This window comes from Marmota marmota, unplaced genomic scaffold (assembly GCF_001458135.2).
Source record: "Marmota marmota marmota unplaced genomic scaffold, marMar, whole genome shotgun sequence".
NCBI classification, from domain to species: Eukaryota; Metazoa; Chordata; class Mammalia; order Rodentia; family Sciuridae; genus Marmota; species Marmota marmota.
The window spans coordinates 43,800,970-43,826,894 of record NW_026000057.1 but is presented as its reverse complement, the minus strand read 5'-3'; the positions used below and the strand labels follow the sequence as shown (position 1 = coordinate 43,826,894).

General features: G+C 34.6%; 1 protein-coding gene across 4 annotated transcripts in view; it reads right to left on the bottom strand.

Annotated features, from left to right (window-relative positions):
* Window positions 1-300: 300 nt before the first annotated feature.
* Window positions 301-25,925, bottom strand: part of Ugt8 (UDP glycosyltransferase 8) — an 81,200-nt gene continuing 55,575 nt past the window's right edge. For all 4 annotated transcript variants that reach the window (XM_048813837.1, XM_015484668.2, XM_048813839.1 and 1 more), the window contains exons 3-6: window positions 12,440-12,582; window positions 10,672-10,748; window positions 7,684-7,903; window positions 301-4,606 (exon numbers count right to left, since the gene is read on the bottom strand). In XM_048813837.1, the coding sequence (XP_048669794.1) occupies window positions 4,243-4,606; window positions 7,684-7,903; window positions 10,672-10,748; window positions 12,440-12,582 (804 nt within the window). In that variant the 3' untranslated portion in view covers window positions 301-4,242. The remainder of the gene's footprint in view (window positions 4,607-7,683; window positions 7,904-10,671; window positions 10,749-12,439; window positions 12,583-25,925) is intronic.

The following is a 25,925-nucleotide window of genomic DNA, read 5'->3' as shown; positions in this document are numbered from 1 at the left end:
GCTAAACTGCTGAGGCTGGCTTTGAACTTGTGCTCAGTCTCCTGTGCAGGAATTACAGGTGTGTGCCACTATGCCCAGCAGCATTTGCTTTTTCTGATGAAACTTAACTAATTGCTAATGTTGGTATTTTTAAGCATTGATGCCCTGTCACATTCATAAATTCAATCTATGCTATAACCAGAAGGCAGACTTGGGCTTGAAAGCAGAACTGATGATTTTTAAGCTATTCATCACCAGTTCCTGTGGTTTGTGAATAAAATGCATAGGTCACTCCAAGATATCACAGCACACACACACATATCATTGCTAATGTGAAATTTAATGTTACATGAAATTTACCAACGTTTGTATATTCAAAAGTTTCCATTTTCAGCTCCAAGTAAAGAATATTCATGAATCTCCTTCAGAGTTCTAACAGGGTGACTAAACCAGAATTGTCATGAACATATGAAATTCACCTTTTCAACATATTATACTTTAATGCAGTTCTGTTCTAAGTACAAGAGTAACAAATCTCTCATTTTAAAAATTAAATCTATGTGAATGAAGTATATTGATAACAAAACTTTTCTTGGTTGCTTGTTTTTTTTATTTAATTTCAATCTAAATGGAAATCTGATCTTGAACATTAGGACTAAGGAATCTGATTTTAGGAGAAATGATCTCTTGAAGTATGGATGACTCTATAGATTCAATGAAACTCAAATTAGTCCCTCTCTCTGAAGTAGGGAATTATCACTTATTACACAAGATAGGATTACTGAAAAAGCTTAAATTAACTGTGGGAAGTAACATAGGAATATAATACTTTTAATTCTATAAAATTCAGTGAGAAATTCATGTTTTACTGGTTAACACATAAAAGCACTTTGTAATACCTGAGATATTGTAATACCTGAGATTAATGTTGGTGCTGGACTTCTTTTATAGACAGACATTTTAGCCATCATATTTGAATAACAGTATAATTTTACATGGAGTTCAGATTTTTCACTCTGAATTCTGATTATACTCTATTGAAAAAAATCTGGATTTACCACACCACCTATGCAGAGTGTCAGAGATTTTGCAGATTATTATGAGAATTATCTCTTAAATTATGTCTGAATTACCCCAAAGAAAGAGTAGGAATGATACAATTATTGCATGCCTCTTGGTTTCCCTATTTTAAAAACTAAGATTATCATTATTTATGTCACTCATCCCCTGCTGTAATCACCCCTAATTCAGGAATACAAACACCCAAGTGATTTGGGACCTGTGACGCTTTGCAGGATTTATAGGAAAATGAAAACATGAGTATTTTAATTGTGTGAACTTCTAAGCACGTTTTATTAAAATTTGTCAGAAAAATTATTTTGCTATCTGCCAAAAATATGAATAGCATTTTTTTGCATGAAATATATGTCTTTAAAAGCTAGTTAAAACTCTTACCATCTCAGAAGTAGGACAAGATGTTCTCTGACACATTTAGAGAGGTTTCAACAACAGAATTCCTATGATTCTCAAACTTCATTATATAAGATTTAAAAATTCTCCATTTCAAGTTGTTTTTGATTATACCAAAAGGAAACAGACATTCTCAAATGTGATTTTACATTTACAAACTAGCTGAATTACTTAGCAGCAAGAATAAAAATGAATTAATTGTACTTTTTTTCAATAAAAGAGATCACTGGATTATCACTTGAAGTCATTCTTCAAATTACTTGGGTCGTTTTGAAACATTTTCTCTTCAGAGTGAAGACATAGAATTTTAGTTGTATTTTGGGATTTGGTAAGTAGCTGAGTTTTGGAGAGTTTCTAGCTTTCTCCAACCTCAATCATAAATCAATACTTTAACCCAAACATTAGCTTTTTCCTACCCCTGTGCTTATGTGGTGGAATACTAGAAGTTACGTTCTAGAGGCAAAGTGTCTTAATTCTCATTTGTTTTGAACATCATAGTCAGCTATGGAGATATTTAAAAAGCTGCAAAAAAATCTTTCTAAAAAATAAATGAATAAATCCCTTCTTGAAAATTTTACTTTATTAGAGAATTTAAGCCAAGTGTGGAAAATTTAAAATCACTCTCTCTATGAAAACTGTCTAACAATAAGCTTCCTAAGAAAAAATAAAAATAACAATGATCAGTAAATACCTACACTTAACATTCTTAAATCTGGAATAGAATTTTAATATCCATGTTGATGTACTTGTCAGGTAAATCCCTCTGTTTAATAAAAATACATTCTCACATTTAATACATTGTTTTCACACCCGCATACACATACAAAAATTGGGAGACCTGTCTTAGAAACATGTTTATAATGAATGTACATAATATTGTGAAATAAAATCTGAATAAAAATTTTATTCCAACAACATTTCTCTATTTTAAATCATGTTTATTGTTTAAGTTTTTATCACAGTGGAGATTAAGTTATAATCATCCAGTCAGTGCCTATTAACTTCATCAAATTCCAAGAAAGTAAAATCAATTCATTCATACACTCTAAGCCCTGTTACCATCCCACCATTCATTGCCTGTGTATTCTTTTGTCCCTTTTAACGGCAACATTATTATAAGATTGTGAAAAAGTATAATAGGCTTATATGTGTAATACCATTTCTTCAAGTATTCAGAGAGCAGTACGTTTGTCTGTATTGTACATTAGAAAACTACTTGTGACATTATTTCTAAGTACAGGAAAGTGGCTCCTGGTGGGAGTGTAATGAAGTTGTATGTCATAGTGTATGACAAGGATTTACAGCATTCTAGAATTTTCATAACTCTTCTGTTAGTGAATGACATTAGGCAAATGTTGCATTTTTCAGATGTCAGTCATAGGATTTCAAACTACAAATAAATAAAGCATACACTCAACAGGTGTAGTGCAAATACTAAGTAAACAGAATGACATGGAAAAAATAATAGTAAATGGTCCAGCAGGGAGGTCCTGGTTTTATGATGTCTGTGACTTGCATCCCTGTTCTACATGAATACTGTCACTATTCCATGTCAGTCACAATGACTGGAAAAAGGCTGCTGAAGTGAGGCTGAAGGACCAAGGAGGGAAAGAAGAACTTATCTTTACAAACAAGTGGCTCTATTTCTGTCACCTCTGTATACCAGCAAATTCTACAACTTCTGCAGACAAAGCAGGTACCAATAATGAGAACCATTTAATGTTCTGTTTGAAAGAAATAACTGTTGGCACCTATGTACAATAGAGTGTGGCCCAGAAAATAAAAGAGATAAAGATGATGTTTCAAAATTAGAACTTTGGGTTTGGAACATCTAAATATTCAAAACTTACATCACAGAAAAGCCATCAGTCACATAAACATTCAAACAATGGCCTTATTTTAAAATGCCCCATATAAGCAATAATCTCTAGTATTCTGAACAAAAGTCAGAGTTTGCTGCTTTGTCTTCATTATGCATTGAACAAAATGTTACTTGTTAAAATAAAAATAGGAAAAAATAATAAAATTCTTCCAGAGGAAAATTATTAGTAGGGGGAAAATGTGACAACTAATTTATACATTTTTAATTACACGTTTCCCCCCAGAAGTGTCCATAGTTGGTAACAAAAGGAAAACAAAACAAAACAAGTAAACAAAAAGGACAAAAAACTGTGCCATTTATCTTTTCATTTACTTCCTCTGTATTCAGTCTTGAGTGTTCTCTGATGGAGTGTTCTCTGATGGAGTGTTCTGAGTTCACACGTTAATGCTACAGGAAAAGTTACAAGAGAGACATCTGGATCCTGACTGTCTTATTACTTCATTCATGAATGCGTTGTACCCTCAACAAATGTAGCAAGCAGCCAGATAAAATTCTCTGAATTAGGACACGGACATACATACACACACACATACACACACACACACAGACATACACACACACACAACCCTCTTAGTAAGAGAAAAGAAACCATTCTTTACCTGTGACACACACATATCAACATTTAAAACTAAGGTCTGATACAGTCACTTAATTAATTTAAATAATTAAGGCTTCTAAAAGGTTCAGTGCCAAAACTTTCTGCATCAGTATTTGAACCAAATACATTTTCGCATTTTTAGGTTTGTGCTTTGTACAGCCATCTTAATTCCACAGAAATTCATTAGTAAGATCTGATAAGGAAGTGTTAGAATTGTTTGCTGACATTTTACTTTTAGTAGCTGTTAAACTAATTTCTAGCAATAAAAATTCAATGACTGAACAGATTTGTTTTCATCACCTGGGCTGCTGGCTCATTTCACCTTCTTTTCATGTTTAATATGACCATTTCTTTTGTATTTGCCATTGAGGAGTCCATTGTGGTAATGTCCATTAACAGTGCTATGCTTGTTTTTAGGCCACAGACTGGTGATTTTTCTGTAGGTAAATTTGGTCACCCAGGACAAGAGGAAGTAAAACAAGGCAGCACCAAGCAAAAGCACACAGGCAATATCCAGTAAAAAATACTGACAGAAAGAAATTTGATGGACAGCGGCACGTAGGTGATGGGCTCCATTGTGACGAAGAATGTAATCTATCCAGTAGACAGTCCGATTGACAGGGTGACCAGGTTGATCCTTGTGAATTTCTGAAAGCTTCTGAGCTCTCCGACGGTAGCTGTGGAGTGGGTTCAAAATGCAGAACAATTACGCATATTGAAGATTCTGTATTTATGGATCTCTCAATTTAAAAATGGGGGAAATAATAAAATTACTATCCTTCAGTGGGTACTTCATATGCTCCAGGCACTGAAAAAATATTTTAAACACATTATCTTATGCTAACCCAATAAAATACATTTAAACTGGTGAGGCAAATGAAAACCACACAGAAAGTAACCTGAATAGAACTTGAGATTCTAGTTCAAGTTTTCCGGACTCCAAACCCTATGCTCTTTCCACACTAGAGGCTTTTAATTACTACTAATCAATCAGTGGGTCTGAACCAGCAAGGGCAGTATTTACTAGATTCTAAAAGTAAAGGACAGAAAAAAAAAATGCAGAACTTGTTGCATCGATTTTTAAGCAATGACTTTCTTTTTGTATTTAAAGCAATACTGAATGATACTATAAGAATATTTTTAAACATATAAAAAGGTTGAAAAATACTACTAATTACAAAGTCACATATGACATTATATGTAGTATATGTGTGAATATATGTGAGCATGTATGTATGTTTAAAGAAAGCACTCTCAAAGAGTTAATTTTAAAAACAAGCTACAATGGTAAATATAAATACATTTTATATTAATTTAAAAATATGTAACTGCAATAAAATGCATTTCATTCTAATTTAAAAATATCTGAACACAATAAAGTGCATTTTATTTTAACTTAAAAATATGTAAATAAATAGTGACAATCAATGACAAATGACCAGAGTCCCTTTGTATATGGATCCCTGATTGAAGTTGATATTGTTTTGACATAAGAAATAAAAATTCTGCCTAGAGAGATTAAGAATATATATAATAGAGGATATGGTTCAAATTGTGCTTTACAGAGAAACAAAAATTTGTACATACATGAAGACCTGATAGGTCAAGAGAAGAGTATGAACTAAATCATAATGGTGGGAGGCAAGAATATGGCCAAAGTCATTTGGAAAAGGCATCTAGTACTAGGGATGTTCAGTTGAGTTAGACTTGCTTAACAGTAATCAGAATGACAAAATATGTAGCTTAATATGAAAAAAATTCAAAAATGTATTCCAATAAGAATATGAAGATTGCAAAATTAAAACAAACAAACAAAAAAAGCAAATACTGTGATTAAAATGGTCATTCAAGCCAGCATTGAACTATTCCAAGGAATATCTTCAATAAGGCCCTTTGGGAAAAAGGAATTACCTTGTAATTACAGCTCATTACTTTACAAAGTATGTCTTCCGTTAAAAGATGGCCACAGATTAAAGATGCAATTTTAATAGTGATTAACTCCCACCTTTCTTTATAACTTGCCTTAAAATAATAAAATCACCAGATTCAAAACAAACAAACAAAAATCCCTCAAAACAAGAGAAGCAATGAGTTCATTAAATAAACCCTAAAGACTAGTTAGGGAAGAAGTAAAATATATAATGTCATTTAAATATGGTATGCTATAATATCACTTAATTATAAGTAAAAGAAATAAGAAATACTTCTTCAGCAATATTGGTTACTTGGTTTAAAGTAGAATATCTTGGATATGATATTGGTGAAGACCTCTCAATAATTATTGCACATTAAATGTGGTACATGTTCATGTATTTGAAAACAAGAAAGATAATGAATTCAGTTTATATAATGAATTTTAGCAAAGAAAAATACTTTATAAATTATTGTTATTTTATACAGTAAGATATGTTCAAAATATTTCAGCTAAATATTTAAAAACTTCAAGTTATATGCAATTAACTCATTATTTATTAATGTGCATACTTTTCTTAGAATGATATAAATGTATTCACTATACAAAATTTAAAATTCTAAAATTGAGCTTCTATGCATACTTTGATATTTTGTAACTATTGTTTAATTTTAATGTTACCTGAGATTAAATCCAGCTTTCTCTGTGATTCATCCTGGCTAATACCTCACAGAACACAGAAGGACTGAGCTGGGGTTATAGCTTAGTGGTAGAGCCACACAAAACTCTTAACAAAACAAACAAAACAAAACAAAACAACCCACTGGACTATTCTAAATTACTGAACTTTTTGCTCTTCTCTTTATAATCTAGTATCAGTAATAATTGCCCCATCCAAAACACTCTTAACTTTTGGGCTTCATTTAAAAATTTACATAGAATATAGACAAATTTTTTCCATAAGAACATTATGTTTTGAAATTCATTAGATCATAAGAAGAGAAGTACAGGTTATAGAAGATGAATATACTCTGGATCATAAAACATACTGCTCAAGTGTCAGAGCAGTGATTAAGACACTGGGTATTTTAAGGGGTCAGAGCCTAAGGGACACCTCTGAGCCCACACGAAGGCTACAAAATGAATCTCAGTCAAATCCAGAATTTTCTATGCAAGCTGTATCACTTTATATGGAGTAATACTTCTTACAGTTGGTATTCCTTAGAATATGGCAAAGTTTCTCATCTCAAAGTTAAGCCCTGGTTATGAACAGAAAAAGTTACACTCTTCAAGTCTAATGTTATTTGAAATACATGATAAATTCAATATCATTACAATGGGGAAAACTGCTCCTTTGTTTTCAAACTACACAGGCCATTCTCCACCCTCTGAGACTCATTTGCAAAACTCAGGGCACAATGAAAATTTAAAAAAGAAAAAAAATTGTGATTCATCATTTACAAAGTAAATAAACCTGAGCATTTCAACAATATCTAGTACTACAGAAAGCCAGCAGCAGCAGGCTGATGTTGTAGTTAAAAAAAGCTCTGGCCTCAGAATCCAACGGTCCTGGCTTCAAATTTCTACTCTAATAGCTGTGTGACCGGGCAATGACTGAAGATCTCTGATTTTCAAGTGCCTCATTTCTACCATGTAGATGATGAAAACTATGATATATTTAGGATTATAAGCTTCACACTGAAATAAAAGACACAACATTTGACACACTGTCGGGCCCCAGTGATTGTTCCCATTGTAATCTCTCTGACAATGTATTATGGGGTGTGTGTGTGTGTGTGTGTGAGAGAGAGAAATCTACTTTAATATTAATTGAAACCTTACCTGGGGTTATTGATAACTTTCACCAATGCTTCATAAAGCTCTCCTTCAGTTACTGTCTTCCACTCTAGCAATATTCCCATGCCTTTTGCCTGTACCCGGGTCATGGTGTCATAATGGTCTCCAAAAAGTGGGATGCCCACTACAGGCACACCATGATACATAGTTTCAAAAATACTGTTCAAACCACCATGGCTCAGGAAGGCTTTAATATTTGAATGCCCTAAAGAATTTAAAAAAAAACAACTTACATTATCTCTCTAGATGTTTCCAGAAATTTCTTAAATAGCAATACTACAGTAAATATACATTTAAGATACAAGATTTTCAAAGGCATAATTTAACTGATTCCTGTCTTTAGCAATGAAAACGTTTGCTCTTAACAAAATTACCTGGTTTGTATACATCAATCAAAAGCCATTTTTAGGTAACTGAAATGTATATCTTCAAGCATTAAAATACATTACAACTTTCAAACACTGACAACATGTGCCTAGCAACACAAATTTCAATGGCCAAGAAAGAATAGGAAGCCAATGAAAGCAGAAATGCCAAATGTTATCAAGGTACGACCACATTCTACTAAAAATAGGGATTTCCTTTCTGGCTACTCAAGCATTTATCTATATTAGAGTCAAACACACTTGTTTAAAAAAAAATGTAAGTCTGGATTCCAGAAGTCAATTAACTATTTAGTGCTTATCTATGAAAGAACACTGTACAATAATCACCATTTACAACACTCAAGTTCTCCCAGAATCCATGTTTTATAGTACTTGTTTATATACCTAAAGTGTAAAATTGAACCAAGCAGAGGAGGATATTTGTACAAAATCAGTACTAAGAGACGCAACATCATCATGTAACATCTAGTTGTCTTGGGAATAAAAGAGATGACTTCTCAAAACTTTAGTGAGATTTGTCCTCATGTAGTAAATAGCCTACGTGTCATAAAAGGGATCAAAAACTTTCAAAAGAATTTTTTAAAAAATAAACTCCACACTTAGGAAATCTGTTTTTGGTAAAAAAAAAAAAAAAAAGAATTGCAGCATGCAGAAATATATTTTAGATATACACACAGCATTCAAAGTAGACTGTGTGTGTACATCTCAGCCTTAATGGGCTCCCAGAACATTCCTGCCCAAAGTCAAACAGAGTTTGGTCAGGCAGTGTCTCTATCCCTTACTTGCAAAAATGGCTTCTCATACTTTTAGGCTCAAGTAAAGGAAATCCACAGAAATCCACAAAAGTGGTTTTCAAACTTTCTTTTTAGCAGCAGAACCCTATCTCTGAACAAAACCATACCACCAAACCCAGCAGTACAAAATAAAGCAGAGCTGGTGGGCAGAAAGGAGGGGGATATTAAGAGGTTAACAGGAGGGGAAAGATACTGATTTGGTTCCTACTTCTCACTCTGGAAGAATCTTCTGATCATAGTTGGAAACCATCAAAAAACATGCAAAGATCATGCCTAGAGTGAAAAAGGGCATTTATCTTAGAGAAGTCATGGAGCTGACTGGAGGACCAGAGAAGACATGGACACGGGGAGGCCTCCGGGCCTGGACCATTGAATAGTTACACCTTGCTGTAGGTCACACGGTGAAAGAAGTTTAGATGTTGCTGGATAATAGTGTCACACTTGCTCTGAGACAGCTGATTGTCAAGTTATTTAACTTTCCGGCTTTCTATGGAATTTGAGGTCACAGTAGTAGACAAAAAAGTAAAAAGAAGGAAAAAATGCAAGCATTTCTCACAAGAAAAAATGTCTTATGTTTGTGTCTCCTCGGTTTTATCATTTACAGAATATTTACAATGAAGTAGATAAAAAGAACTATATGTATAAAACTCTTTACTTTTAATAGTTACAAATTCATATTGCTGGTTTTTAGGAGGATCACTGTGTACCTTTTAAAAATTGTGTATTAAAAGCTTATTTTTAAGAGTATAATTTAAAATTAAAGTCACTTTATATAATGTTAGGTGTTACCATTCTTAAGTAAATTGTGGCTAATATTGTGAACTCTAATAACTTTTTCTTTATGATTTCCTTTATATATATTAAGCCTTAATATAATATTATATTTTCCTAAAAACTTAATAACACTTTTACTATCTGTGCTTATTAAACATAGAATTAAATTATTTAGATTCAAATATACCTCAAAGATATGAATAAAATTATTATATTTTAATTTTGAGTTGAGGATCAGAAGCCCAAGAAATAAATAAAACAAAAAAAACAAAGTGTTTTACAATGAATCCGACTTTCATTTATGACTATGCCCATTAAAAAAAAATAAATAAATGGAAAGGAAACTAGTAGAATAGAGGAAGGGGATTGGGGGAGAGAGGAGATGAGGGAAAGGGTGAGTAGTAGGGAAATAAATTAAGCAAACTGTGTTGTATGCATGTACAAATATGTCACAATTAATCTCCACTATTATGTACAACTATAATGCACCAATAAAAACACTTAAAAATAAAGTGTTTCAAAAATGCCTACTGATTTAAGAAGAAATTCAGACTGATGACCCGATACTGAAATTAAAACAAATCTATTTCTCTAGCTTTCTGCTTCTTTTTGGTTTCATACAAATGAATAATTTCTAATTTCTCTGGATTATCAGAGACATCTATAATAAAACTGTAACACCAGTTTGTATTATTTTCATTAGTTTAATTTTACTACTTTTATCTGGCTATCCAAATCAGGTATAGCTTCATTCACTGGTAATTTATGTAGCTTATTAAGTATATTTTCCAGATAATTAAAATTGATGACTGGTCTAAAATTTTAAATTAAAGACCATAGTGATTACATTTCACATATCATTTTCCAATAAAGGTTTGAAATGTTGGTCTGAAATTTAAGAATTGAGAGACTAGATAAAACGTAATGACTTCATCATAAACTATACGTGTATTTTACAAATTGCTTAAGCATAAAAATTAAACTCTTAACATCCAAGTAAGTACCCACATGTCACTCACCAAGCAGGTCGTTTTGCGGTAACCACTCTATTAGTTTTGTGTTGTTTCCTAGATTCTTTGGTTTGGTTCCAGAAAACCTAAAATGCATATCAGACAATGAATCTCTCAAAAATCAAACCTTACTCATGGTACAGTGTCTCTGGTTAAACTTTAAAGTAAATGTTTCATGATTATTTGTTGATATTTTTAAGAAATGAAATCATCCATCAGCATCAACAAAAATTGATTTTCTTTTTAACCAAACATCTTTCACTGATTGAGGGACAGGAAAGAAATAATTTGCTTCTATAAAGATCTATTTTCCATTGGCTTTTCTCACCTATGCACAGAGATTCGGGTAAACCAACCAAATGATCCTTTGCTAGAAGTCATTCCACACTAGTTAGTACTCAGAAGCTGAAAATAGGAAGAGTCACCAGGGGCAGTCACCAGCCCTCATCATGGACACCCTGAGCCCAAGGAGAAAGGGGCAGGAACTGGAAGAAAGCATACAGAGCCCCAGGGAAAGGAGGTCTGGAGACCAAAGGATTTTAGTAGGCTTTTCCCAATCTGATTTTTAAAAGATAAATCATAAAGGTGCTTAACAACCAGAAAAAAGACAAGAGTCTGAAAAGAACAGGTAAAACTATCCTAAATAAAGAAGCGGCAAGTTTTCTGGGTGAAAACTAATAGAATAAATAATGGTACTGGAATCTGAAAGGAAAAGTTCTGAATAGTTAGAATACAACATGTGTCCATCTCATAGCTCAGCCAGGAGAAGCTGGAAGTCATTCCTACATGGTAATTATCAATCAAAGGGGAAACCTACATGACTCAGAGTACTTGGAATGACTTGAGACACTTTCTTCTAATTGTGGTAGAAACCCTGGGATTGACCATGTTCATTACTATATCTCTATAACCCCACAGCAGTGGCACATCCTAAATAAATATGTGACAAATAAAGTGTTCAAGTCTGATTTGTAAACATCAGGTTGGGAATTCCAGAGACAGATACCTGTTATCAGGGTCTGCACAAGAAGCTGGAGTTGATCTAGGGGGTCTACCTTTTTTTATTTTTATTTTTTTATTTTTTGTACTGAAGATTGAACCCAAGGACACTTAAACACTGAACCATATCCCTAGCCCATTTTAAAAATTTTATTTAGAGACAGGATCTCACTAAGTTGCTGAGGCTGGTTTTTGGTTTGTGATCCTCCTGCCTCAGCCTCCCAATCTACTGGATTACAGGCATGTGCCACGTCTGATGGTTTACAGTTCTTTCTTAACCAGTGTTAACTAGTAAGTTCCTGAGTTTTAGAGGCCTGGTCTCTTGGATTAAGAAATCAAAAACATCTATAAAGTGGGAGCCCAAAGAAGTTCAAAAGTCCTTGAAATATTTTATCTATTTATTCAATCATCCTTTTCTGCCTCATTTCAAAGCTGATTTGAAGGAGTACATACAGGCAATATATGACTAAATTTTAAAATATCATAGAAGAGTAATCAAGGGTAGAAATCTAAGGGAAACATACAAATTAATCTAACCCTCCATAAATCATTCCAAATCATATAGGGTAAAAACATTATAGATCAGAGGTCTCTTTGTCTATAATAGTCTTATGAATTAATTCTTAAATTTCAATAACCAAGAAACAAAATGAAAACTCAGGGGCTTTCTACTAATCTTGCCAGTGAATCAAATGTGATGTGTTTTATGGGACCTGCAGGCCAAATAAGTGGGTACTGAAAATCAACAGCAAAGAAAGAATATGAATCATTACCTTACCTCCAAATCACTTTTTGAGGTAATCTTCCCAGAGCTCCTGCCAGTTTGTTAGCAATGTCTTCTGACAAATACTTGACACCAGCTCCAAAAGACACCAGGACAAAGCCATGTTCATTAGCACCATTTACCCACCTTTGGAGATCCTGTAAATCAAAACAGGACAGTTAGTTTTATGAAGACCAGTATCATTCTCAGTCAGGGTCATCAATACCTTGGTTTAGAAAAGCAGAAGGTAAAATATATCTTGGAGAAAAGACAGCCTTTTAAACAAATGGTGCTAGGAAAACTCAATAGACATACATAGAAAAATGAATTTAGATCCCTCTCTTTCACCCTGCAAAAAACTCAAATTGAAATGGATCAAAGACTTAGGAAAGAGAGCAGAAACTGCACAACTAGTAGAAGACAACATAAGGTCAACACTGCATCATATAAGTACTGATACTGACTTCCTTAACAAGACCCCTAAAGTGTAAGAAATAAAACCAATCATCAATAATGGGATGCCATCAAACTAAAAAGCTTCTGCACAACAAAGGAAGTAATTAAGAGCATGAAGAGAGAGCCTACAGAATGGGAAAAAAAATCTTAGCCAATTACTCCTCCAATAGGGGATTAATATCCAGAATATATAAAGAACTCAAAACATTTAACACCAAAATAAATAAATAAATAAATAACACAACCAATAACTGGACAAAAAAAAAAAAAACCTAAGCAGAAACCCTTCAAAAAAAAAACACAAATGGTCAACAATTATATGAAAAAATATCCAACCTCTCTAGCAATCAGGGAAATGCAAATCTAAATACCCTAAGATTTCATCTTATTCCTATCAGATGGCAATCAAGAAAAGGACAACGGAAATACTAGTCAATTTGTGGGGGAGAAAAGGAACACTCATACATTTTTGTTGGGACCGAAGACTAGTACAACCACTCTGGAAGGTGGTATGGAGATTCCTCAAAAAACTAGGAATGGGGGCTGGGACTGGGGCTCAGTGGTAGAGAGCTTGCCTAGCATGTGTGAGGCACTGACTTCTATTCTCAGCACCACATGGAAATAAATTCATAAAATAAAGGTCCATGAACAACTAAAAGTACATGTAAAAAATATTAAAAAAAAATAACTAGGAATGGCACCACCATATGACCCAGCTATCTCACTCCGTGGCATATATCCAAAAAACTTAAAATCAGCATTCTATAGGGACACAGCCACATTAATATTTGTAGCAGCACAGTTCACAATAGCTAAATTATGGAATCAACCTAGATGCCTGTCAATAGATGAACGGATTGAGAAACTGTGATACACACACACACACACAGACAATGGAGTTTTACTCAGCCATAAGAAAGAATGAAATTATGGCATTTGCCAGTAGATAGATGGAAATGGAGAATGGATTTTATGCTAAGTGAAATTAGTCAAACTGAGAAATTAGAATGTTTTCTTTTACATGCAGCAGCTAGAGTGAAATAAGGAAAGGGGGAGGGAAGAATAAAGATTACATAAAGAACCAATCAAATACAAATTAATAGATGAGCAAAAGGAAGTCTAGTAGAGTAGAGGAAGAAGAATGGGAGAGGGGAGGGAAGACAGGAGGGAAACAGGGGAGGGAAAGAGGGGGAATCATGAACTGAAATCAATTTCAATGCATGTGTGAATTGTCGGGATGCACCCAACTATTATGGATAAATTTCTAATAATTAAAAAAAAGCTGAAGGCAATTTTCTGAAACAATTAAAAAGTAAAGAAGACCATATGTTATTTTCCTCTGAGTAACTTCCTTCGATTAAAATATTACATCTGACAACACTAACTGAAATAAGGCATACTTTTTTTAGGGGGTGGGAGGCAAGGATCAGTAAATAATAACAGTTGGAAGTGGTGGCACATGCCCCTAATCACAATGACTTGGGAGGATCACAAGTTTCAAGTGAGCCTCAGCAATTTATTGAAACCCTGTCTCAAAATATAAAGTAAAAATGACTGGGGTTGTGGTTCAGTGGTAGAGTGCTTGCCTAGCATGCATGAGACACCAGGTTCTATCCCCTGCACCAAATTAAAAAAGAAAAAAAAAAAACACTAAATAAACAAATTAAAGGTATTGTGTCCATCTACAACTAAAAATATTTTTAAAAAAATAGATTGGGGATGTGACTTAGTAGTTAGTAAAGGGCCCTTGAGTTCAATCCCCAGTACCAAAACAAACTAACAAACAAATAAAACAACCTTCCAAACAACAACAAAAATCAGTAGCTAATGACCTAAGATCTCAGAAAATTAAAACTGATATTTGATACATAGTCAGAGACAAATTTTATATGAGGTTATAAAAAAAAGACTTGGATTGAACATGACAAATCAATCATATTGGCAAAAAAAAATTAATGCAGCTTTGACATATGCTTGATTTATATTGAAAAAGAAAGCATTTTATTTTATGGGCTACCGCTTGCTATATTTCATTCCAGAGGCACCAGCTTATTTTTAAAGACAAGTCATCCTTCTGAATAAATTTTGCCTAAGACATCAAGTTTCAGTTCCCCATATAAAAACCAACAGTGCTACAGCACTTTGAAGAATACACAATTCCTCTATAAAGACAACACATCTGCTGTCCACTGATACCACGTAGGCCACATATAGTCAGGAAAACAGGGGCCTGACCCATCTGTGCTCATGTGTGCAGTGAGCTCTCAGTTATCTCTCATGCAGCCTATAGTTGTCCTGCTCTGGATCACGAGTCATTGCATTGGCCCTGTCACTCAGAGTTTACATCTCATATCATTTTCCAGCAAAACTAAACATGTAGCTGAGGAGTACTACTCAATAAGGAGTATTATCACAAAGTAAAATGGAAAGTTAGGCCTAAGTTTTCTTTTTTTTTTTCCCCCTTTTCCTCTGATCACTTAATGGTATTTGCTTTACCTGGCTCTACTACACACATTCTAAGTAGGAGAAGGGCGGGACCACCTTCTAAGCTCCAGTGGATTAGTGAATACTGTCACTACTGGACTGAAAGTGAAGATGGAAAGGAGGAATAATATCCTAGCTACTGAGAAAGTAAAACAGACTACACTTATTTGGTAGGAAACTCTACTCATTTATAAATATATAAAAGAAATAGAGGCTCTATCAACCTTAGATTAGAGCTATTAACTGCTGCTTCTACCAAGCATATCACATGTACTGAAAATTTAATAGTGTTATCTGTGGATTTAAAGTAAGAAACAAGAACAAATCGATTTAAAAATTTAATTTTATGTACAGTCCAAAGCCAGATGTACTTAAAACACATATATAAATGCTTCATGATAGAATGATTTGAACACAAATAGTCCTTTATTCCTATGGTTTGTCTTCAAATAATTTATCACCTATGATCTAGTTGTCTAAAGAAGAAACTTTTAGGGTCAATGTTATTTACAAAAAGTTTACATTCAAATTTAGTAAGGCTTATGATAATGCTATTTAAATTTTGCTTTACAAAGACCTAAAAAGTCTCTGAGTTTCAACAAATTCCCCATAAAAGACTTCTTCATTTTTTTTGTTCTTTGTTTTGCATGATATAAGACAAAATCCAAGTGCTTATTTTTCCTCCCATAATCATTAGCCATTACATGAATACATTTAAGTATTTGGCCTTCATTGCTATGTAAGGGAACAGGAAAAAAAAAATGTATTCATCATGGTTTTCTTCAGGAAACATACTCAGTATTTTTAGAAGATACTAACCTACTTATTTCCTGGGCTGGAGGGAGAAGAGATGAAGGGAAAGGGCAGAATAGGGACTAGGAGTTAGTCTAACTCTTAGTTAGTAGGACTAACTCCTAGTTAGTCTGGCTAACACCTGGCTACTCCTGGACACACACCTCTTTCCCTCCATAATCTCATTTCCAACCTAAACACACAAAATCTTAACGTGACAAATGTTTTATGGGAACATTGAAGGGGGTGAGTTTTGGATGTGACTGACAAGGGTGACATTAGGAGGCATTAACAGCTGAGGCTGAGGGGGTCTTAAATTTCCAGAACTCATGGCAAAGGCTTTGGAATTGAAACTTCATAAAAAGTATGTCCTTATCTCTGATGGGCTGGGAGGCCCTAGGTGCCTTCTCTACTATGTATATGTATACAGGATTTTCTGAACTTTAAGACCCCATCAAAATGTGTGCCAAAATGTGTTCAATATAAACAAAATAATTTCAGAAATTTAACACTGTTAAATAATAAAGCACTTTAGAATCCCCCTGTCCCCACCCCTCAGAAAGTGTCATATTACAAAAACTGGACTAAATCTTCATCCATTTACGATATCAACGAATCTGTAAATACTCAAGAAGAAATCCGAAATATAAAAAAGTACATGAAAAAATGAACACTTTATTAAGTAAAGTGTAAGTAATACTGCCACTTATTAGCAGTATTACTTCCTATGTATATTATGGACATTTTTGTATATACATACCCAGCAAACATTTCATTCAAGAGATGAACTTGGAAATTGCATCCAGTTCTTAAATTTGGCTGTTAACACTGCATGCACACTGCTCCACTAGATGGCATAGCAGGCACAGAGCAGGGAGGCCTGGGCTTCAACCATCACAAGTCCAAACTCAGAGCACATATCTAGGGGTTCAGGGAAAGGATTCTTTCAAAATGTAAGTGAAAGCCAAGTGATCAAAGTAATGGGTCAAACTCTGAGCAATAAATCATCAACATTCATACGTATCTCCTCACTTTGAGACTCAATAATCCCATTCCTATGCTACTTATCACTTCAGATAGCCACCTATACTTTCCTATAGAGTTCTCTCTCTCTCTCTCTATCTCTCTCTCTCTCTCTCTCTCTCTCTCACACACACACACACACACACACACACACACACACCCCTATATACATACATACATATATAACAACCTCACAATATGAATGACACCTTCACAATAAAAATACTCATTTTATCTCCTCGTAGGATTAAATGACAAGTTCTTTGAAGGAAAAGGTACCACAATAAGGAAACACGGATAATATATATTATATGTATCATAATCAGATACATATATAAAGCATTTGTCTTTTTTTAATGATCATGACCAATATAGAAAATGATTTGTTCTCTAGTGTTGCCAGATTTCTTTTCATAAAATAATTATATGCCCAATATTTTGACTGGGTCACAGGATGAATAAAAGCAATGAGAAATACGCTATGCTCCCATTGCCCACTGCCCTACACATAGCACCATGAAGTACGACAAGGAACTTTACATGCAGAAAGCAAATACTCCAAAAGGGTAAAACTTTCAGGTAAATCTTTGACATGAGGAATGTAAAGAAAGGGAAGATCAGAAAACACAATAAAAGACGGAGTACAAAGTTAGTTCTTGTGACTTTTACAGAAGACCATCATTGGATGACTCTTTTCTTTTATATACTCAGCCTCTTTCCAAACACAGAGACCTCCTATTAATTATGGCTAATGTAAAACACGTCCCAATGACAAAAATGTAAAAACCACCTTTTAAAAAAAGTACTACAGAACCAATAATGTAATAACTAAAAGCTGGATGGTGAAGGCCCCCACCTCTGTCTTCCACTAGACTTAATTCTGAGGACACGAGAATTTTCTAGACGTCACATCTTCAACAGGTGTGAGGCCTGTGGGCAGGCTGGACATCAGTAGTTAGACCCAGATATGTCCTGAGGGCACCCTGTGACCCAAGTCTATTCCTTTCTCTCCCCCCAGAATGGGAACATTGAGAGGGGGCCAGCCAGACAAGAAATCAAAAACACTGCATCCTTTGTCAGCCCCACCATTCTGAGGGAAAGAATGCCTGGACTGTGACAGTATCCCACACAGAGGCAGTGATGGCAGAGAAGGGGGCAGGGTGCTGGGGCTGCTTTCCTTGTTCTTAACACAACATCTATGGGCCTCTTTTCCCATTTTAAGTTGTCTGATAAAAAATGTTCTGCTTAGGTTAGGTGAAAAAATATTTTCATTCTGCAAAATCCAGTAGTTGAAATCACAACATTTTGACATAAAATATTTTTAAAACATCTTGGGATATCAAATGTGATCTTTGACTACTAAAAAGATAGTTAAAACTTATTAAACAAACAAAAAAAAATCCTACAGAGAATGTAAAAGTTGCCAATCAAAAGGATCATTATTTTCAACAAAATTTGTTTGACAAGAGAGTTTCCTCAAACCCCAAATCTACAATTTGTTGTGATTACAATGAAGATGGCCTAATCTCTGAGGCCCAGCTTCCTCATCTCTATAAATGTTGATAATACATCACAGGACACTGTGAGATTAAATGAGATCAAATATGTAAAAGTTGTTTTTTTTTCCAACTAAAAATTAGCCTATTCTTTTCCCTAGCTAGGATATCTGATAACAATATCTGATGAACAATAAATGGGCTAAAATGCTATACACATTGAGAAAAGGAAAAAAAAGGAAAAGTCATATTATACCAAGATATTTTATCTGTTATTCTTTCTTTGCCATATTTTAAATTCTTCAGAACAAAGCTGCTTGAAATACAGAAACAAAAAGTAGTGAATACAATGTTTTTATATGTAATATCAAGTCTAGTTGTCAGATTTTCAGAAAATTATTTATAAGATTATCCAAAGGGTTAAACTACAGCTAACCCAAGAAAGAGATAGAGATCAATGTCAAGGTGATTTCTATTGAGATTCTGCAGTATCTTTTTTTCTTTCTCATAGGCTTTTACCTACTGCCAGTACAGTTACAATTAGAAGAAGTAAGCAAAATTTGAAACCTGCACTTGACTTTGAAGAGAATGAAATTTTCAAGGTTCTTAAGACCTTCAAGAGACTGCATACAAGCGGTCAGGATGACCCAAAGACATGGGTATGGCAAGGTATTGAGGTACTATGAAAAGTACCCGTGGGATGTAAAAAAAAGACAGAAACATTAAATAGAGAAGCTTTCATTGGAAAAGAAAAAAATTCTATTTGAAAATGACATGTAAACCTTGGAGAGTATGGGGGAGGATTTGCACGTTTACTTAAAATAAGAAAAGGGGAGGCAGGGGAGAGATAAAGATGAAGAAAGAGGAGATCCACATTTCTACAAAGATCCTGGAACATTCTTTACTTAATATACCATCAGGCTAACTGTCAAAGTTCTATCAAATGATCACTTATCAAATAGTGCCCCAGAAAGGTCGGTGGGTTTCTAATTTCATTCATTAATTTAACACGGAACATCTGTTGTGCATAATACTGGATACTCTTCCAAGTACATGGGGCAAAACAAATAATAAATGACTAAAACTTCCTGTCTTTGAAGTGTTCACATCCTTTTTTAGGGGTGGGGGGGGAGGCATTGGGAATTTAACCCAGGGTTTCTTTACTGAGTTATATACCTGGTCCTTTTCATTTTTTCTTTCGAGACAGGTTCTCACTAAGTTGCTGAGGCTGGTCTTAAACTTATGATCCTCCTATTTCAGCCTCCTGAGTTGCTGGGATTACAGGTGTGTACCACCATGCCCAGCAAAGTTCACGTTCTTCGCAATGTGGCCATACCTATATTTCCACCTGGAGTACACTGGGTTCTGGCATTTATTCTTCATTCCCGAGATACAGCCTGTCTGGACGTGCCTAACACTTCCTCTTCACATCACAGCTCTTTACCAGAGGCCCTTGGTTCTCCCTGTAGACCTACCCTCTCACAGGATTTTGAACTTACTATCTTGCTGTAGTAATGTTAGCATATAGATATAACATACAAGACCCACCCACCCCCAGCTTATGAGACTCAGTACTTATTTCTTTTAGTAAAACAAGAAAGCTAATAGTAATTTGAATCCTTAAACAAAATAAAAACAATAAGTCTATTGCTGTAATTTTCCATTCAGTGAATTGGATTAATAAGACTATCTTTCCCTTAGAATTTAAGAGCAATTATTGGTCCACTTACAACAAGTTTCCTTTTAAAATGCAAGTTTAGCTAATAAATTATGTGACCTGACTATAAGAAGACAGGCCAGTCTTTCTGCCTTCCTTCTTTTCTTCTAGGGGAAAAAAAAAAAAAAAAACTGACACATTTTCCCTAATCATTATAATGTAAAGTCACAGGGACATAAAGATTGATGAAGAAAATTTGCATAGCTTCAAATTTTGAGTAATTACCAAAGTAAAATTAGTAACTCGACAGAGAGTAAGCCTGGTGTCATAACACCTTAGTCAAAATGGACATTCTCAATAATGAATCAAGTCAAGACCATCGACCCCCTGATCAGATGCATGCCTTCTGCAGTATTCCTGCCAAGAACACATAACCTGAATCCAATCATGAGGAATGGAAGATAAGTCCAAACGGAAGGACATTCTATCAAATAATAGTCCATACTCTGGAATCCAAAGTGTCAAAGTCATGAGAATCAAAAAAAGCAACGAATAAACATTTATGAAGAAAGGGCTGAAAGACACACACCTGGTTCTGAACTGGAGTCTTTCTTTATAAAGGACATTATTTAAAAAATGGCAAACTTCCAATGAGGTGTGAGAGTTAGGTGGTAGGAATGTACCATTGTTAATTTCCTTATTTTGATATCCCGTATTGTGGTTATGTACAAGAACAGTCTTGTGTGTACAAAACACATAATAATGTGTTTAAGATCTCATACAGGAAAAATACTTTCAGACAATTCAGGTAAAAAAATAATAATAACTATATGGGCACGGTAGTTCACATCTATAATTCCAACAACTCAGGAGCTAAGGCGGGAGAATTTCAAGTTCGAGGCCAGCCTCCACAATTTATTAAGACCCTCAGCATCAGGATGAAATCCTGTCACAAAATTAAAGAACTGGGGATGTAATTTAAAAGCACCCCAGGGTTCAATCTCCAGCACCAAAAATCAAAACAAACAAACAAAAAATACTTTGAATTATACTTGCAAATTTTCTGTATATTTCATATTGCTTAATAATCGATTTTGCAGATTGCTATATTGTATAGCTTACAAAGATCTGTATATCTTATAAAGAGAAAATAAAAGAAATACAGCTTTTTATTTTTTTTGTAGATATATATAATAACTTTATCTTATTTATTTTTTTATGTGGTGCTGAGGATTAAATCTAGTGTCTCACACATGCTAGGTAAGTGCTCAATCCCAGCTCAGAAATACAGCTTCTAATGACAATTCCATGCATTACCATTGGTTTAAAAACCAAATACTCAGGATTTGGGACAAAAAATAAAATTTTATTTCACTGCAGAAAATATTTCTAGGTAATCTATTTTTATTTATTTTCAGATTTAAATTTCATCTACACTTCAGCATCTGAGTAACACATTTAACTGCACTTTTTTTTTAACAGTCTATATACAGGAAACTGATAAGTAGTCTTTGGTAAAAGCAATGTGGGATACATATATTACTAATCATTCCTGAAAATTACAAAAGCCATAGCAAAAGACACAGGAATTACATTGTATAGCAGACTATTTTCCCAAAAAATAGCTAAGGCATATTTCCAGTCCCTCATGTGCTTTCAGAACCTCTGCATCAGGAGGGGCTGCTACATCCATACCTGGGCAAGCTGGTGACTTCTCTGATCAACAGAGAACAGCAGGAGTAACAAAGGATACAGCTGCCACCTGTTTCTGTTGCTCTTGGAACATCCACCCTAGGGAGCCAACTACCATGCTGCCAGCAAATCTAAGCCACATGGAAAGGGAAAGAGTAGGTGTAAAAGCCCGAGCCAGGGTCTCAGCCAACAGCTAGTGTCAGCCACCAACCACATGACTGAAGGAACCTGATGATGATCCCACCCTACAGTTGTTGAGCCCCAGATCATGTGGAATTCAAAAAAATCTTTCCCCTGTTCCCTGTTGGAATTTCTCACCTATGGGCATGATAAATGGTTGTTTAAACATCATTTGGGTTTTTACAGCTCTAGGGACTGAGAGTCTCAATGTATCTTCATTTGGATCCTTTCTCAAGAGTCACAAATGGATTTTAAAAGCAGGGCTAAGAGCAACCATTCTTGCTCACAAGAGATAAGGAAGAATAGGAAGTAACTAACAGTAGCTGAACATATTATTTTGTGACTTTAAACTCATTTATGTTATATCTTCTAAGAAGAAAAAAAAAGAGTGGATAACAATGAGGCCCATTGATACCAAAAAAACTAGTTCTAAGGCATGTACCTTTGGTCCTGAACAATACTTCAATTAAAAAAAATGCAAAAACCTGGTATTTTTCCAAAATAATGCTGGAACAACATTCCCTTTTGAAGTCTACTGATATTGCCAACAGGGAGAGAGTACAGTGCCCTTTTAATCTGTTGGCATATTCATTTCATCAATAATCCAATCACAGTTGAACAAAGCTTATTGGTCACCTTCTATGTGCCAGGCACTAGACGCCAGGAAAATAAAAGAACAAGATATGGTTTCCTGCCCAGAAGTTCATAGTCCAATTCAGACTGTGGCCCACATAAACACTGCCTTTTCTCCACTCACTGCTTGCATGTTGGGGAAAGGGAGACCCTGGAAATAAGTAATAAACTTTAAATAGCACATTTACATTAAATATCTGGATACGTTATCTTTTTTTTTTTTTTAACTTCAGGGTGGCATTCTCAAAGAGTTTGACAAAAAGCAACAAAAGGTTGTACACTAATATTTTCAAAACCAATTAGAAAAATATTGATAATCAGCTCTATGAAATAAATTGTCAAAATTCTTTGGCAACTAAAGAAGCCCTTCATAAATAAAAACAATTCTCTTTTTTCTAATATTATAACGTAGCTATTTGGAGTTTCTAGATTATAAACCTGTATAGAGAAAAATAGTAAGTGCAGAATTTGGCTAAAGCTAGTCAAATTCTTATGATTTGCAAGGTAAAGTACTCAAATAGATCTTTCCAGGTGAATGACAGTCCCTGAGTCAGATTATCCCAAATACCTAATAATGTATAATGTTAGGTAAAGATCCAAATCCATAAAAACATATCTTAAGACCTCATGAATATTCCATTAGCTCTAGTGTTCCTATCTGACCAACTTGAATAGTGTACGTAGGCAAGAAGGCAGGAGAAGTCTCATTCACTTTCTTGAGGTGAGTGACTACGCAGATCAGAACACTAGGAATGTTCTGCCCTTTCTCTTCTATCTCCCTCCCCCTGTACATAGTCTATTTCTACAATGATTGATTCAGGAAGTAAACTTCTACTATGCAGCAAGGTCAATGACCCAGAAGGGCATGGCCAGTGGTGCATTAATCCTGGGACGAGTATCTGGTCATCCAGGGAAAGCATTCCTACCTTGGGCAGAAACTTGCAAAGCCATGGTAACAGCCTGTGAGGCTGTACACGTCCATCTTCTACCTTACATAAAGACAACTTAAAAATAAATCTCTCTTTCTGCTTGGACAGACAACAGACAGATGAAAACTAGAGAAAAATCCCAGTGTGATTCAGCAATGGCTATATAAATAAAGAATAAACATCAGTTACAAAACCCAGTTAGCTGGGTGTGGTGGTGCACACCTGTAATCCCAGTGGTTTGGAAGGCTGAGGCAGGAGGATTGTGAGTTCAAAGTCAGCCTCAGCAACTTTAGGAGGCCCTGAGAAACTTAGCAAGATGCTATCTCTAGCTAATTTTTTTTTTTAAGGGCTGGGGCTGTGGCTTAGTGGTTAAGTGTCCCTGGGTTCCATCCTCTGTCCAAAAAAAAAACAGAGCTGTTTGGGTTTGCTGTGCCCCTGAGAATCCCATCCAGGAACCACTGGAATAATACTTCTTCATCACATTGTGTACTGTAGAGCCAATTCTATAGAACCAAAAATTTTGATTTATCTATTTTTCTTATATTCCAATACATGCCTTCTTTCTATTGATACAATTAACCACTATGCACTTAGAAAAGTCTGTGTAGTCCTATAGTTTTGAATAAGCAGCCAAAAAAATGTTTTTTCTTACCAAAATTACCTTTTATCTTAATTCTTGGTCCATCTAAAGTTCACTTCCCAATCCTAATCACTGTATTCTAAAAGTCTTATTCAGGTACTCTCGACTCAAGGTCAAATGCTCAAGATCTCAATACTAATCATCACCACCACCACCACCACCACCCCACCACCCCCCCGCCTTTTTTTAAACTTTACTCATGAAAAAAAAATTCAAACTTTTGGGCTGGGATTGTGGCTTAGGGGTGAGGCACTCGGATGTGTGGGACCCCGGGTTGGATCCTCAGTATCACATAAAAATAAACAGACAAAATAAAAATATTGTGTCCCTGTGTAACTAAAAAAAAAATCACACTTTTATTGGTTTAATTGCCAAATGATATCCAAGGCCCATCTGTTTTTCACTGACTACTCTGATGCACACCATGTCATTTGACATTTTCTGAGCTTATCCATCCATGCCCACTCTGTGACTCTGTTCACTCCTCACATGAAGTTCCTTCCACGTATCCAAATTCAACAGAACCTTCACGGTCAGCTCACATTCTGTCTACTCTATCAATCTTTGTCTGATCTTACCAAGTTTAATAATTTATTCTTTATCCTTCCTTAATAGTAATCTCTCTATGGAACTATTCACATTTGAACTTGTTATAATATCATTTGTATAAATATGTCACTGTCTCTAACATACTACAAATTCCCTGAATTTCAAGATAATACATTCAATTCAATTTCAGAAGTATACATGTATTTTCCAAAATGAATGCTGCTAAACATGGTAATTTAGGATAACTAAAACTAGACTTCAGTACTTCAGGTATATTATGGATTCATTATTAATTTAAAAGACATCTGAAAGAAGCATTAAGACCATGGAACATCAAATTCTCTCTACTCCCATTCCAGGCAACAAAGACTGATGTACTAACTATATCATTCAGAAAATTCCTCTCTTGCACGTGCTGAAAAGTGAGCAGAGATTCAGGAAAGACATTCAATCTGAAGATTTCAGAGAGCAGAAATGAGGTATATATGGAAAATCAGTTAGTATTTGTTCTTGATCTTGAAAATGTCAAAATTTTCCATGAAATTAAAATGGGATCTGAGATAGATAGATAGATAGCTAGATAATGGGGATTGAACCCAGGAGTCATTTACCACTGAGATACATCCTCAGCCCTTTTTATTTTTTATTTTGACACATGGTCTTGTTAAATTGCTGAGGCTGGCCTTGAACTCCTGTTTTAGTCATCCAAACTGCTGGCATTGGAGTGTACCACAATGTCTGGCTAGACTTTTATATTTATAAAAGAGAAATATGGCTCAAGAAAAAGGCTTCAGTAACACTTCCAAGGAAATGGCACTTTTAAGTATTCTTAACTGAGAAAAAGAATGGAGTCATTTGTAACATGCCAAACCTTTTCAAGTCAAATTGTTTGAAAATTTCATGATATATTTTATATTATCACCTAAGGAAAATTGATTAGAAAAAAATAATCCACTAGAAGAAAAAACTG